Here is a 17,147-nt window from a genome sequence, read left to right as displayed (position 1 = left end):
CTTTCAAAATTAGTTCCAGGTCAACCATATGCCAGGGTCGTGTCTGGCTATAAATTAACTGTGGCTTTAAACTTATTTCATAAATGTGGTAAAATAAAGTTTATATTAATCCGAACAAATATTTAAGTGAATAATTGCTTTACTTTCAATTGTTATTTGTGCATTTTGTCAAGTGATATCGATATGATTTATTTTATGAAAACTGGTTCTAAACTGGGTATAGTCATTCAAAAGTGAAACGTCTACAAACGATATTTCTTTCAAAACCGTTAAAACGCACATTAAAAGATACATGTTTATACAAAGATTTTCAAGAAATCTTTGATCCTGTGTTTACCTGACACGTGTTAACCTTTGTTCTCTTGAAATGTATGTTTTTCATGAAAGTTTCTTTTCACAGGGAACATGAAGGGAACAAGATCAGTGTAATGTTTGCCTGAAGCAGCAGTTAGTCTAAGTGACGATACCCCACAGTAAAGTGACCGCGCTCGCGTGTGGTCAGTTTATGGTCACTTAGGTTTGGTCAACAATGGCGTGGATTTAAAGTGCCGTCCAGGACACCCAAACGCTACTCGTCCATCCAGTCTTAAACTATCCTTAACAGCTCGCAATCAAATAATAGTAAATGTAAAAGGTTCCCATTAAACGGGAGGTTTATTTTTTGCATTTAATCAGATATAACGCCCCCAATAATGGAAGGCCGGAGCCATGTGTGAACGTTTTAGATAAATATCCACCTCTAATACCTGTTCTGTACGTTACAGAATGGAATGCCGCCCCTAAAGCTGAATATAATGGTTTAGAGGCCCTCGTCGATTGATACTGCAAAAAAGAGATCATAAATATGTAGGTGCATGGTGTCATAAAACCAGATCTACAGTATTCAGTCTTAAGTTCACTGTCAAATTGTAGATACATATAGACAATATAAACATATGTAAATCTGTTTAAACAGTTTTAAACTATGTAGATGTGTTGCATTCAGTGGCGTAGCATACATGTATGCTTGCATGCTCAAGCATACACTAACATTTTCAAGATGTGTTTTTAATCATATAGTTTTATCAATTTCTTTTTTTATGATTAATATGAACCGTCTGTATCAATCATAAAAAGGGAAAGAACAAAATAAATCTTCTTGAAAATTTTAGTTTGATAAAATGATGTTGTTATCTCTATACACATTAAAACATCTCGAATCCCAGGATACGAGAGATTGCTTTAACGGCCGAGTAGAATTCATTTATTTCCAGCTGCGGGAGGGAGGCTCCTCTGGCGCTATGTTCCTCGGACGCTCGACGCCCTGTAAGCATATACACGCCGAAAAATAAGGAAACACAAAAACAATGGCTCCCGCATGCGTTGATATACTGTACTCATTTACATGTATAGCCTTTCTCAGAGGTTAATACGTGGTTTTAACAACCGGATACGGCAATAATGGTTGTTTAATGCGGTCTGGATCAGCCTTGTTATCAATAATTTTAAGAGTTTTCCTTAACATGCTAGCTATGGAATACTTAGATGGTTAAAAGCGAACATGTACGATTTTTTTAAACACCCATTCAAAATACTCCTCAATCCTATTGATGAATAATGTTATGTACATGTAGTTAAGAAAATTGTACTGAGTGCTGATAACCGCACAGCTCGAGGGTTGGTACTTATAAAGCGACATCATTAATTTTAGTTCACCTCGTGTTTAGATGTAGAACTTAGATGTGACTGTATGGCTTCTATGGCAGGCTGACCTGTACCTTTCAGGTCTCTAGCTAGATACGTTACTTCAGAAAGCCCTCTGTCACCCCGGACGTACGCTGACCATATCAAAGTGTGACCCCCCGGATAATATGCCTACCTGTGTGGTGACTGACGTATTTCATCCTTAAGGTTTTTGTACAATTTTGCATTTAAGTAAAGGTTACAAACTTCATAAATAAATCGTACGTCACCAGATCGTTTCCTGTATTTGTGACGATTATTTTTTTATTTCAATAAAGACAAGTTTGCCAACTTTTAAGCAGATAACGAGAATGACCGTAATTTAGTAAGATGTGTCAAACATGTCATGAACATTAAGTTTATACATGTATGAAAATATCAAACCAATTTAACTCTGCAAAAAATAAGAAATATTTGCTACATTTATTATATATTGCCTTTAATAACAGGATATACGCATTGGTGACGTCAGAATAGTGTAATAAACATGTTCGTGACCTCCTGGCCACGTGCATATTGACAAACAATGTAGTGTTAATCGGCTAAATAAAGTTGAAGGATTGTTAGTTCTTTCTTCAAGTATAGTATTATACAAATGACGTCACTCGCACGAACAGGTATAAACCGTGGGCAAATCTGTAAGAAAGTGCGCGCGATATCTCTTCTTGTCCGACTGACAGATACATTCCCCTCTTCTGATCGACTTTATACCGTGGCGATAGAATGCACTACAAAGGTGCATGATGCACGATTATGCACGACCCCGTTTTCATTTCAACAACTGTCGCCACCTGGTGCCAAGTACCGACGTTGTAATGACAACATGTGGAACACATAAACACATGTAGTCAATGAGAACAAAGGAACGATGATTTGTATTTTATCGCCGAATATGTTTACACACACTTAAAAGACCAAACAAAAAGGCACATGTACAATAGGTGAGCTATGTATAGCGTAATGGTATATATATATGCTACATAGACTCTGAAACCCACCACCAGGATCAAACAATAGAAAATGATTGTTGTTTACTTTGCTCATGTTGTATACAGAAAACATCAAAACTTACGAGCATTGGGGGTTACTATCTTTCTTTGTACTCATTTATCAGATTTACCTCTCTTGGTTTTCACTGTCGGATGCTAAAGCTATAAATGTATATTTCGATGAGGTTAAGGGGATAACTTGGTTAGCCCTGTGCTTAATTAAGCTAAACCATACTAATATTGCTTTAGTGTTATTATCAACATTTCTGCCTGTAGAATATCATTGACGTTAATATGAAGCTTGGGCAGTTAAAACTTTTGTACATGTACAGAAAAGAAAAACATCCTCGAAATATACATTTCGGTGAGATAGCACTATAAATTCGGCCTCAGATCCGCGCTATCGCAGGAAGACAAACACGTCAACACACTGCCCCCATGACACATACATTAAAACACGAACAGAGGCACATCCTAAAATGACCTTAGCTGTCAATAGGGCGTAAAACCATATCAAACCAAACAAGCAATTCTATAAATCAGTTTGGAGGAAATTACAAATTTCGATTGAAATCGTTATTTGTATCTTGAGAGTTCGGCAAAATAAAGGTTTCCGTACGTACTGTAACACAATAGCAGAAACAGGCGGACACAGCAGTGCAGAGAAAATGTGGTATAATGCACACTGGCGAATAAAGAACAACATTCTTGAATAATTGGCCCACATCGACGAAAATTGTAAAAAGCAGGGAGGAAATACTACCCTTTCCTCACGACTTTAACAACACACTCTTGGCCAACAGGCATTTGTTATGACGCATTCTTGTACAACAATCAAAACTAGGGGAACAGGATATTGTTCTTTTTTCTTTCCCTTGTAGGATCCGAACCATCATCTGTAAAACATACACACTAAAGTCTTTAAAGCGCTAAAATCTCTTGTTTTTGTAGCATCTTGAGAGTATCTCGTTTGTAGCAGACACTACGCACAACCTTGAATCCCATGTTGTTTATCATCAGCTAAAGAGTGATATATTCTGTACGAGATTGTTCTGTTTTCTCCAACTCCCCTCGATTATCACAGATAGACGGTACGTATAGAGGTTTACAAATAAGACCGGTATCATCCTTACTAATGTAAAGTATGTGTATAAAGAGCTTTTAGATATTTTTATAGACATTCCTACATAATTTTATGTAATTTCGTTAGTGATGAAAAAACTTAAGTTCCCACCCTTATCATCCAATATTCATTTAGAGCTTAAAAGACTTTGTAAAAATAAGTAAATTTCATCGAAAGGTCCATATCTTATCTGTACGCTGTATTTCATGGTACTTTATTTTTCATATTTCGTTTTAACGAGCTCTGGTACATTTTTCCTTACATCACAGGAAAGAAAATTATGTCACAAATTAACCGTGAAGTAATTAATTTTCCTCTAATTTAAACGACATGAAAGTATTATTGATATAAGTAATTTATAATTTTGAAAATAACTGCATGTTTCGATTAATATTCATTAATCCAGATAATCAGGCCGTTTTCTTTAATAATGCACGAACAGGTTTTAAACACGTCACGAACCCTATTAGTCAAATTGCTATAGACCAAACAAGTCCCTCTCTGAAAGCACCTACCTTTCCTATGTCTAATATCAAAGTTTATACGCTGGTGATTTTATCTGTTTATTTATGTTTTATATTTCACTTGTCTTATTATTAAATGTCTAAAACGGCATTGAAAAAAAGTTGTTTTTTAAAGCGAGCTATTCAATATTGAAATTTGTATTTTATAAAGACTAAATCAGTATTTGTTTAATATGACTTCAGGCACTTGCGTATCCAACAGCATGATCATTTGAGGTAACTGATTTGAAATCCCAGCAATAATAAAAAAAATGTATCATTTATTTGCGATATTTGAGACCTACATTTTCCTATTCCCAAACTTTCATACTTTCGTGGCTTTCCTGACATCTACCACCTTCCTTTGGTCTATTGTGTGGGTCTTTACGCCCTTGTTGTATTAACAGACTTCTAACACCTTACAAATAGATGAATACCCCATTCACCTGTTCCTACTGGTGCACAATGCATGTTACATGTGTCGACATGTAATACAGCCAAATCCATTGTTACCTTATTGCCGGTCTTGGCACGTATACCAATTATAAGGATGTGCATAAATTGATTCCAGTGTTTGAGATACGGGCCAAGTAAGAGATGAAGTAAACAAATGTCTACCTTTGAGTTAATATTGTTTACATCCGGACCTTGGCTAAGTATAACAATATTACAGTAGCCACGTAACAACCAGCTTCGGTAAGTCTCTAGGTCCAAGTTGTTTGTCAGTATTTGTCGGACGAAGAGATCGTTAATGCTTGTGTGTCTTTGATTTAAACGTGGCACTTAGATTGTTCCAGTCCATCCAATCGTAAATATGAGTACCGGAATAAGAAACAGAAGAAAATTACGATAGACCGACGACCTTTTGAGGAAAAAATCACTTCACGTCAAGGAAACCAGGTAGAACTCTGGCTGAATGCGCCATTTAACTTGGAAGTGCGATTAAAGACATTCATCGACAGGAAGACCTCACCTGTTACGACAAGTAAACTTACAAACACGGAATCAATCTTTAAAAAGGGAAGGGGGAGGGGGTTGATTTGAAGATATGTTTGAAATTTGAATTTGTTGTGAACAATGCCAAGATCACCACATGCTTCTGACGTCTAACAGAACCTTCTGCAGAATATACGCATGCATTAAGTCAATATTTATTAAGCGATCTTTTATAAAATTAGATTGAAAAGATCTTTGTTTTGAGGCCAAACTGGAAAAAGTTGATTTATGTAAACTACGCAATTTCAATGGAGTTCATAAGCCTGTTTTGGCTGATCACACAGTAAAACGTATGTAAGTGTTTTGGGTATAAAAGTTACGTTTTGGTTTTGTTTGCCAAGACAACATATTTGTTTTCCAAACAGTAAGAGTCCTTTGTAGTGGTCTTAGCGCCTTTAATTACTTCAGAAGTAAGTGTTCTCTATAGCGGTCTTAGCGCCTTTACTTACTGAATTAAGTGTTGTCTGTAGCGGTCTTAGCTCACTTACTTATACAGAAGTAAGTGTAGTCTGTAGCGGCCTCCGCGCCTTTACTTACTTCAGAAGTAAGTGTTGTCTGTAACGGCCTCAGCAACTTTACTTACTTCAGAAGTATGTGTCCTATGTAGCGGCCTCAGCGCCTTTACTTACTTAAGAAATACGTGTCCTATGTAGCGGCCTAAGCGCTTTTACTTACTTCAGAAGTAAGTGTCCTATGTAGCGGCCTCAGCGCCTTTACTTACTTCAGAAGTATGTGTCCTATGTAGCGGCCTCAGCGCTTTTACTTACTTAAGAAATACGTGTCCTATGTAGCGGCCTAAGCGCTTTTACTTACTTCAGAAGTAAGTGTCCTATGTTGCGGCCTCAGCGCTTTTACTTACTTCAGAAGGAAGTGTCCTATGTAGCGGCCTCAGCGCTTTTACTTACTTTAGAAATACGTGTCCTATGTAGCGGCCTAAGCGCTTTTACTTACTTCAGAAGTAAGTGTCCTATGTAGCGGCCTCGGCGCCTTTACTTACTTCAGAAGTAAGTGTCCTATGTTGCGGCCTCAGCGCTTTTACTTACTTCATAGGTAAGTGTCCTATGTAGCGGCCTCAGCGCCTTTACTTACTTCAGAAGTAAGTGTCCTATGTAGCGGCCTCAGCGCCTTCATGATCACTAACTTCAGAAGTAAGTGTCCTATGTAGCGACCGCAGCGCTTTTACTTACTTCATAGGTAAGTGTCCTATGTAGCGGCGTCAGCGCTTTTACTTACTTAAGAAATACGTGTCCTATGTAGCGGCCTCGGCGCCTTTACTTACTTCAGAACTAAGTGACCTATGTAGCGGCCTCAGCGCATTTACTTACTTCAGAAGTAAGTGTCCTATGTAGCGGCCTCAGCGCTTTTACTTACTTAAGAAGAAATGTCCTTTGTAGCGGCCTCAGCGCCTTTACTCACTTCAGAAGTAAGTGTCCTATGTAGCGGCCTCAGCGCCTTTACTTACTTCAGAAGTAAGCGTTGTCTGTAGCGGTCCTAGCGCCTTTACTCACTTCAGAAGTAAGTGTCCTATGTAGCGGGCTCAGCGCTTTTACTTACTTCAGAAGTAAGTGTCCTCTGTAGCGGCCTCAGCGCCTTTACTCACTTCAGAAGTAAGTGTCCTATGTAGCGACCTCAGCGCTTTTACTTACTTCATAAGTAAGTGTCCTATGTAGCGGCCTCAGCGCTTTTTCTTACTTCAGAAGTAAGTGTCCTATGTAGTGGCCTCAGCGCTTTTACTTACTTCAGAAGAAATGTACTATGTAGTGGCTTCAGCGCTTTTACTTACTTCAGAAGTAAGTGTCCTATGTAGCGGCCTCGGCGCCTTTACTTACTTCAGAAGTAAATGTCCTATGTAGTGGCCTCAGCGCTTTTACTTACTTCAGAAGTAAGTGTCCTATGTAGCGGCCTCAGCGCCTTTACTTACTTCAGAAGTAAGTGTTGTCTGTAGCGGTCATAGCGCCTTTATTAATTTCAGAAGTAAGTGTTCTCTGTAGCGTTCACGGCGCCTTTACTTACTTCAAATGTAAGTGTTCTTTGTAGCGGCATCAGTGTTTATAATTTGCCTACCATTGTACATGTACTGAGAAACGAGACGTCATATCGTACGGTTCACTGCCAGGCCGTCATTTCGACCATACGATCCTTGTATTAGTTGCTTCTGTTATATCAACATAAACAGAAACACGATCCTGTGGCGGGACATCACGGCCTCCGTACATCACTGGCCCCATCAATCATTCACCCCTGGTTAGGGGTACTCCGCCCTCTTACTCATTTTTGTCTCGTTAGCATACCTGGCTGTGGGAAAGGTAATTTCTGGACTAGCGGCGTTTACTTTGATACTGCAAATAGCTATCAGATGCCATCAAATTTCAGGCGATCTTGAAAAAAATTCAAACGAATGCAGATTTCGAGCATGTAATAAAAAAAAAAAAACCGATGCATATTAGAAGAAGAAATATCGTTTATAACTGTTCTTAAAAATAGGCGAAATGTATGCCTATTATTTATTAGCGATAGAAATATTTCCATGAAAATCTGCTTCGTATTAATGAAGAGGTGTCGATCCAGTCCTGGTTTTCTATTATCTGGTTTCATACAGGGTCTGGTTGACAAAATGAAACAGCAGGGTAGGTAATTTTGTTTGTTTTCAACAAAAGTCGAAGCGAAAACCTCCGCCAAAGCCAATAAAAAATCGAGAAGAATGCAACGAACGGCAACGGAACAGACAATTGAGTGTCTGTTGGGTTATTTCACGTATTCCGGGCACGACTGCTGGAACAAGACAGGTGCTCTTCTCACAGACTCTGAAGTCTGTCGTGATTCTTACAGGTAGTAACAACAATTGTTCACAATCCACATACTTCTCTGTACATACTATCATAGCACTACAATCGGCGTCTGCATCAAATTGCGCAGCGGAAACTTGTAACGCGCTTCTAAGATAATCACATGCTCAAAAGATAGCTTAGAAGACTGTCCTGTTTTTGGCTTTTGAAAGACTTCAGGATTAAATCTTATCAAAATCATCTCCATTTTCTGTATCAAAGTAGAACTTGCTGTAAAATGGCACATTTATGAGGACGGAGATACCATATACGACATTAGTCCGCCCGATACCATCATCTGATGCATTTGTATTTCGAGAATATTTCCTGGTATCTATATGTACCCGCCGTAAATATAAAACTTCTTTTTTTTTAGAAAATGATTATCAATAAAACGAGGGTGTTTATTATCACTGGCTCTAGCTAGCTATAATAGAAATCCTCACATCTAATATACTGCACACAAAGATGTTCAGATGGGTACCTAACGTGAAGTAAGAGTTCGATGGACGGGCGTCTTATCGCGATTAAGGCGACATGTCTAGTGTGTGCATACTTTATGAATTTTTAATAAGAATCATTATCTATAAACAAAACAATTTTAGATGATATTGAAGAACATGATGTTCGGTAAATATGAGTGTTTGCATTTTGGTGAAGTGACAATATTAAAGACATGAATAGATGCATATGATCCATTGAAAAAATGGTCCGAAACAATGTTAGACGTACATGTATCAAGATAAAGAAAGATTTAAAACTTATGGCCATATCTAACATTTTTATTCACAATAACGAGAAATTTCAATTTGTTTTCTTTTATCAAAATGACGTTTGGTGTGGCCAGACGTTGCCCGAAAGCTGACAAAGAAGTAGCGATTTCTGATTAACAACGACACCCCGATAATCCGGATAGTTTCCACCAAATGAACGGAATAGCGAATCAATCATTCAAACAATGATACAATGAGAGTAGAATTAATTAAATTTATCAAACCCAACCCAAAAAGTTAAGACTGAAGATAGAATTCTCCCCTGATACCAAACACTTTGAAACCCAAAGTAAGTAAGCTTTATTTTTTTTAAAGAGTCTATTTTTTTCCGAATGTGTCATTAATCACGTGAGCCTACGACCTCTACTGTTTGTACAAATGTATGTTTGTAAGACATCTCCCTGAGATAGCTAAACTGTAATATCAAATCTGGTTCGGATATTTCTATAACAACGGTTGCGTATCTGGAATGAAATATCAGCGAGATTCTCGCTCCAGATAGACTAGGACTATAACTGTGTAGGGACGTTATCGGTATCAGACAGTGCCGGTTGTTATGTTAATATGTCAAATAAAATCACGTGACCTCTGTCGGTATAACATTAACATCTTTATCATAATTCTTGGTCATCATTTCGGCGAACACATTTTGATTTTGATGTTAAAATATGGCGTTGTAAAGATGTCGTTTGGTTGATTCTTGTAGCTCAAAACTGAATCGGAAGTCTTCGGAATTAGTTTGAAAATCTAACTAATTACGACAACTATTCATCGTTACAGTTTTGAAAACAATCTAATTAAAACCAGGCCATCTTTTATTTTACTCCATTGATCGGAGAGTATCGGAGTGGAAGACAATCCCTGGTTTCAATCAGATTGATTTGGAAAAGTCTTACATCGCATTGTATTGATTGTAGTAAGATGTCATTCAGTTATTTGTATCAGTCAGTCTAATAAGAAACCGACTGTTTACGCTTTGATCTGACCATTACGACCTTGTCGTAGAGATCTGATATGTAACATATATAATACAAATCGATTGTGACGTCACGACATCATGTAACAATGACGCAACGACTTTAATGTTAACGAGGAAAGACATATATATGAATATAAATGTATGCGAAATCGCAGTCAAATTTGATCAAAATCTACCAAAAACCAAAAAAATGCCCCACTTAGCTAATCAACAATTTAGATGTATTTCCTCACTAGTAAAATACTTGTTATATCTAGCGCACTGGTTCCATCATCGGTGCTGCCATTTTGATGCAATGATCAAACTTTGACGATATGACTAAATGGTCCAGGAAAAAAGATTATCTGTGAGGAGTTGTCCACATGAATATTTTGCTTGCTTGTTTAGAGTGTAATGTCTGTGACGAGTTGACCGGTTCAGATTCAAACTGTGACGAATTGCCTGCATAAAATATATTCTGTGACGAGTTGACTGGATACAAAAACTGTTACCGTAAGTAAACCCGAATGTTTTTCTCTGGTGATATTTTTACGTTTTTTTTTTTTTTTTTTAAACAATTAAAACAACCATGAAACATTCTCCCTCACATTATCATTGTGATCGTATCACAGATGGCATTATGTATTTACGAGTAAAGTATAAATGAAGCTCCGTGATGTCTCTTTGTTGACAAGCGTTGGTATGATAGAGATTACCTGTAACAGTCGGTTTAGTCTAACCACTAAAGAAGATTCCATATGATGAACATTACAATGTCAGCGCTAACATTATCATACTCAAGAGTATAGTATTCTACGTCTTTCTTTTTCTTCTTTAATTTTACTCATCATTATATACCTCGTCTACCCAAACCGCAGTTTGTCAACTATAGCACTGGTACATTTCATACATTTTAAACCTCACGTGAATCTAACTGCGGAAAACGTAGTTCATTGTCTGATTGCTATATACGTTTTCCATATAATATCGCCCACGGGTGACATGGAATATCGACTGGACAATGAGCTTGGCTCCCACAGACGACGAAACGTGAATTGTGATGTCCATTTCAACCTATCTCAAACCTTCCAAAAAGCATAAATATTTGATGCAACTGGATGAAGAAATAATTACAAATTACCGTGATCAATATTGTATAAACGATTGAACATCGTTATATCATCGTGTGTGTTTGATTTCGTTCCGCTTATAAGTGTACTAATGTAGGTTCGGCAATATGAATATGCGCGCCAATGAATACAACTCTTTGGGTACATATGTAATTGGACTTTGCAGCGATTTAGGAAGCGCAACACGCTCGAAATCGTTAATTGAGAGATATTTCATGGTGGTCACATCAAAGCGTATACTTGTAAAAACAGTTTGCGTAAAAACAAGACTTTGCTAAAAGTTAGTTGTCCACTTTCAAGTATATAGTTATCTAGATGTGACGAGTTGACCATATACAGAGATTGAACTGTGGCGAGTTGACCACGTAATGAAAAAGAAACTGACAAGTTGATCACATATAAAGGTAGAAGTTTAACTGGAAGTTAAGGCACATATATCGGTACCTCATGGTTCTTAGTGTGTGGTGTCAGTTCATTTTCTTCTTTTTTACACTTTACGCTTTGATACTGTGTATGTAGTTTAAATAATTCATTTTCATGACAAACAATTTGAATATATACTTACATTTGTATCCCCGGATGTATACGTCACAGACAGCACCAGGCAAATCGCTAGCCCCAGCATCTCCAACCTGCAATGTAATGGGACAAACAGATAAGTGAAGTGGTAGAGAATTGGGTCAAGTTTTATTTACTTGTGGGAGGGAGACAGATATATCTTTGTACTTTAAAAACATCCGCTAAGATAATTTTATTGCAGAACGGAACTAGCGGAAAAACTGTTTAAAAATAATTGGTCCCGTTGTAGATCGTTGACAAAGGTTTTCATATTTAAAGGCACACGATCCTTTTTTTTTTGGTTATACTTTCTAAGTTTAAGACATTCACTTTGCATCCATTTGTCTACACCAGCACACACCTATCTTAAAAGTTCTTAGTTTGAAAACTTGGGAACCCCCGTCTAAAAAAATGGACCGTTGTCCCGATGTTTGTTCTGTACATGTACCGCACCAGTTATAGCGGTACACTTTTCCTTCCTGTAAATCAAGTCCCAAGTGTAAGTGCCAAACTAACCGGTTTATATTCAAAGGACTCCGGGTAAAGTTTTCTATTTAAACAATTAAAATTATTACATAAAATTACATTTTACAAAGTATTAAATCTGGCATATATAAATTATAAATTTATTCCAATACTGGTGACAGGGCTTTCAATCTTTACCTGTTTCGTTTGGATAATTCTGATAGTGATATTTTTCTTTTACGAAACAGTCATTTTTGCACCTGTTTATTTTTGTCATATTTATTCGAAATCGGGGAAAATAATGAAAATAATATTTACTTCAGGATTAACTCCCCTTTAAATTTCATCCAAAAGTTTAACAGGAAAAACAGTTTCGTATGTTGTTGAATTATTTGATCAGTTATTTTATTTTATCACCGGAACAAAACTTTCACGCACGTGCAAGAATTCACACGCTTCGTACTTGAAAAACAGCGTGATCTTACTGATAAGCTTAATCTCTGTACCCAGCCACTATAAACTATAACTACCAACAACCGGGAATTCAAGATTTGAGTAAAAATAATTTCAATTTAAGGATACTCGTAGTTTTATTGTGAGAATCCTTATACATTACGACAACATTATATACACACGCATTTATACCAGTACGCTGATTTTAATCTTAGTCATCTTTAGAAAGATACTTCACGCGCAAAGCAATGCACGTGTAATTACAGCGCGTCTGTTACACAGTAGGACCTATGAGATTAGCACAGTGGTAAGTTCAAGGGGCTTTAGGGAGCTTCATGAACCCCAGCTGACCCCAACCCTTCATTTTCTTTAAATTATATTTTGCTAAAAACACGCATTCAAAACTCCATATTGACTTCATCTGGTATAAACTCCCGGCATGAATCTATTAATTATAAGACCATGTACAAAGGTTTAACGTACATGTATGTTGTCCACGACGCCGGAAGGGCATGTCGGCCGGAACTGACCACTGTGCGATAATGAATGGTTATCCTGGGTTAAAATACCCAGTGCCGGATTAAGAAACATCTTAAACAAGATTTTGTTTCTGAATATAATTCACCTGTTGGAAAGCATTGTTAAGTCAAATACCTAATGGATCGCTCGTGAAAACAAGGCCTTACATGATGGCATTTGTGGATGAAAGTTTGTTGTAAGCACGAATGTGTGTTGTGAGGACAAATTGTTGTTTAAAGGACCGAATGTGTGTTGTAAGGACGAATGTGTGTTGTAATGACGAATGTTTGTTGTAAGGACGAATGTGTGTTGTAAGGACGAATGTGTGTTGTAAGCACGAATATGTGATGTAAGCACGAATGTGTGTTGTAAGCACGAATGTGTGTTGTAAGGACGAATGTTTGTTGTCAGGACGAATGTGTGTTGTAAAGATCAATGAATGTTGTAAAGACGAACGTGTGTTGTAAAGACGAATGTGTGTTGTAAAGACGAATGCACGTTGTCAGGACGAATGTTTGTTGTCAGGACGAACGTGTGTTGTAAGGACAAATATTTATTGTAAAGACGAACGTGTGTTGTGAAGTCTAATGTTTATTGTAAAGACGAACGTGTGTTGTAAAGACGAATGTATGTTGTAAAGACGAATGTGTGTTGTAAAGACGAATGTGTGTTGTAAAGACGAATGTACGTTGTCAGGACGAATGTTTGTTGCCAGGACGAACGTTTGTTGTCAGGACGAATTGTTTGTTGTAAGGACAAAATATTTATTGTAAAGACGAATGTGTGTTGTGAAGTCGAATGTTTATTGTAAAGACGAATGTATGTTGTAAAGAGGAATGTTTATTGTAAAGACGAATGTTTATTGTAAAGACGAACGTGTGTTGTAAAGCCGAATGTACGTTGTAAAGACGAATGTGTGTTGTAAAGACGAATGTGTGTTGTAAAGACGAATGTTTATTGTAAAAACGAATGTGTGTTGTAAAGACGAATGTGTGTTGTCAGGACGAATGTATGTTGTCAGGACGAATGTTTGTTGTCAGGACGAATGTTTGTTGTAAGGACGTATGTTTATTGTAAAGACGAATGTTTGTTGTCAGGACGAATGTTTGTTGTAAAGACGAGTGTGTGTTGTAAAGACGAATGTGTGTTGTAAGAACGAATGTATGTTGTAAAGACGAATGTTTATTGTAAAGACGAATGTTTATTGTCAGGACGAATGTATGTTGTCAGGACGAATGTTTATAGTAAAGACGAATGTTTATTGTTAGGACGAATGTGTGTTGTAAAGACGAATGTTTGTTGTCAGGATGAATGTTTGTTGTCACGACGAATAATTGTTGTCAGGACGACTGTTTGTTGTAAAGACGAAGGTTTGTTGTAAAGACGAAGGTTTGTTGTAAAGACGAAGGTTTGTTGTAAAGACGAATGTTTGTTGTCAGGACGACTGTTTGCTGTAAGGACCCATGTTTACTGTAAAGACGAATGTTGTCGGGACGAATGTTTATTGTAAAGACGAATGTTTGTTGTCCGGACGGATGTTTGTTGTAAAGACGAATGTACACGTACATGTGCCTGATATGTTAACCATTACACGTTTCCTTATGAATAAAACACGCGGGAGTTTACATCAAACGCTGTTTCCCGCCCAGTACTTCTGATGTCAAGTATGTTAAGTAACACTAGTAGTGTTAACTATCACTGTGATTGATACACGAGGAGGTCGTCTGCGTGTAGGTGTAAGCGCTATGTATGATGAACATGCACATTTTCCAGATCTCTCCTTACTTTGCTATTCGAAGTTTACGCTTATATATTGGATAAATTAAGTTTGTGGACCCAAAACTGTTTGGTCAGGTTCATTTTAGTTCGTATAGAAAAAAAACCTGATCTCTATAATGAACAGTAACCGTCAAAAACACAGGTGCTTGTAAACAAGAGACTTAGGGTGGACGGGTGGCGTCTTGGATAGCGATACGAAAAGACGGAATACCGTTATTAACGGTCTAGCTATCGTCTGCATTACTGGTGAAACCTCTTCATAACTGTTGTTTATAAGTTAACTTTCGTTGCAGACCGAAAAAAAGAACAATTGTTTAACTTGTAATTTCAAAAAATGACAGTAAAGAATGGTGACTTACTGTTGAAATATCTCTACATATTGTAACATTTCCGGTACGAAGCACATTTTCGGAACTGGGGTTTCACAAGAATTGGAAATATCTAATGAAATAACCTAAACTTGTCCACACTGTTGGAATTACTTCTTTGCCCCATATATATATATATATACATATATGTGTATGTATAATGATTGGAATGTGTTTTCAAAAAAATTGACTTTCTTTAGTGTGTACTGTTACATCAGAAATTCGGTGAGTGTAAGGAGGAAAATGCCAGAAATACACGCTGTTTACGACGTCAGAGACGGACGTGATTTAGATATTAGAGACGCCAAAATAAGTATAGATTTCAGGTATGGCAGAAACATGTAAATATGATCTAATATATAACTAGTACTGCTAACAACGGTTCTTAATACACGGATAATGGACATTAGTATTATTACATCAGCAAAGTAACAAAATCTGTAAATAGAATCACCGATACGTACTGTTATTTTTTTTGGAACCGAACATGATCTTAGATTGATCATACTTCTATTGGTTTCATAAAAAAATAAACGTCTCACAAAACAGTTTAATAAAATATCATATTAACAAAACAGTGATGATGCCATTCCGGAAATTATTCCACCTATTTCTTACTCCGGTTTCCTTGTATCGCGTTAAGATATGGCGAATTATTCATTTATTTATTTGTGTGTGTGTTGTTCGGGAACTGTAATGCTGTCTATATCTACTTGGCAGCTGAATACGAAACATAACTCCCAGCCACCCAGGCAGCGAACGACTTGTAAATATATATCAATATAAGTTAAATGCGTAAATGTCTCTATGAACACCGGATATAAATCTAGATTGCAGGTAATGATAATTCAAAATTCGATTTCGATATTGTGTGTGGTAGCATAAGTTAATTATGAAGTTATGGGGCGGTGCCTCGAACTTTACCTGACAACTAGAAGCGTTATGTTAATTTAAAACTGTAACATAGTCTGCCGGCTCCACCTCTTCGAAATGCCACATCAGTTTAAACGTTAGTGATGTAACACTAAGGTGCAGTATTAAGTTTAATGAAAATTGATAGCAAAAACAGCTACCATTGACCAGATTCTCCGATGTCTTTCGAGTCAGTCAACTTGCATGACCACCGAAGTTGTAAGCGCGTGCTCGCATAGTCTATTAATAACATTTACACCGCAATACGTTACATTGTGAGTGGAATTCAGAAAGACCTTATAGTTAGTGGCTTAACCTTGGGATTGTCTTCTTGGTGCATTACCATTAGACAATCGGGGTTACCTACTTCGGACATTTCCGGATTCTTTGATACGCCAATTTCTGATTTACGACGTACGGATTTGTATGTTTATATCACATGCTGCGGATTAAAGCTAGAGCTAGATGTAAAAGACAATCAAAGGTGTATGACAATCACGGAGTTTTTCAAATCAACAATCACAGTCTGGTCAACGTAAGTTCACTTATTAAATTAATACTGAAAGATTGAAACATACAATGCCTTCTTTGCTGACTGCAAGGTACATGTATCACTCTTCAAGTCGAGGACAACCAAAATGTCCCCGTTAATCAAAAGCCGCAGTGGCTATCTTGAATGGTGAGACGATATCACTTTTACAACTTGATCTCTTATACATCTTAACCAACCCCATCCCCAGCCCTACACCACAGGGATTTTACAGGGGCTTCCACACCACCGTTTAGTGTGCAGAGACTAGCTCACTACAATCTGACTCACTCTCACGTCAAAGCCGCTGAAGGTGGATACATTTATAATTTTTCGTTCATACGTTTCCCAGTCAACAGACAGGAGTTGGCGTTCTGCTCATATCCAGTCCTTTTCAATTGTAGCAATTAATCAGAGAAGTAGCACAATTGTTTGTTCACAGACATATTTCTTCGAGTCTGCTGAAGGCTGCCCGCAATATGGTCCGTACTTAACGCAATAGCTATATTTGTATAATACCAAAATACCCCCCCCCCTCCCCCCCC

At 37.3% G+C, this 17,147-nt stretch overlaps 1 protein-coding gene across 1 annotated transcript in view; it reads right to left on the bottom strand.

Moving 5' to 3' along the window:
* The window catches only part of LOC110456949 (thrombospondin type-1 domain-containing protein 4-like), a 61,508-nt gene that overhangs the window by 21,165 nt on the left and 23,196 nt on the right, over positions 1-17,147 (bottom strand). Inside the window, exon 2 of the mRNA XM_021508020.1 lies at positions 11,585-11,651. Within this exon, the coding sequence (XP_021363695.1) occupies positions 11,585-11,651 (67 nt within the window). The remainder of the gene's footprint in view (positions 1-11,584; positions 11,652-17,147) is intronic.

This window comes from Mizuhopecten yessoensis, unplaced genomic scaffold (genome assembly GCF_002113885.1).
Source record: "Mizuhopecten yessoensis strain PY_sf001 unplaced genomic scaffold, ASM211388v2 scaffold8965, whole genome shotgun sequence".
In the NCBI taxonomy this organism is placed as follows: domain Eukaryota; kingdom Metazoa; phylum Mollusca; class Bivalvia; order Pectinida; family Pectinidae; genus Mizuhopecten; species Mizuhopecten yessoensis.
The sequence above is the reverse complement of the archived record's forward strand: the minus strand, read 5'-3'. Positions and strand labels throughout refer to the sequence as shown.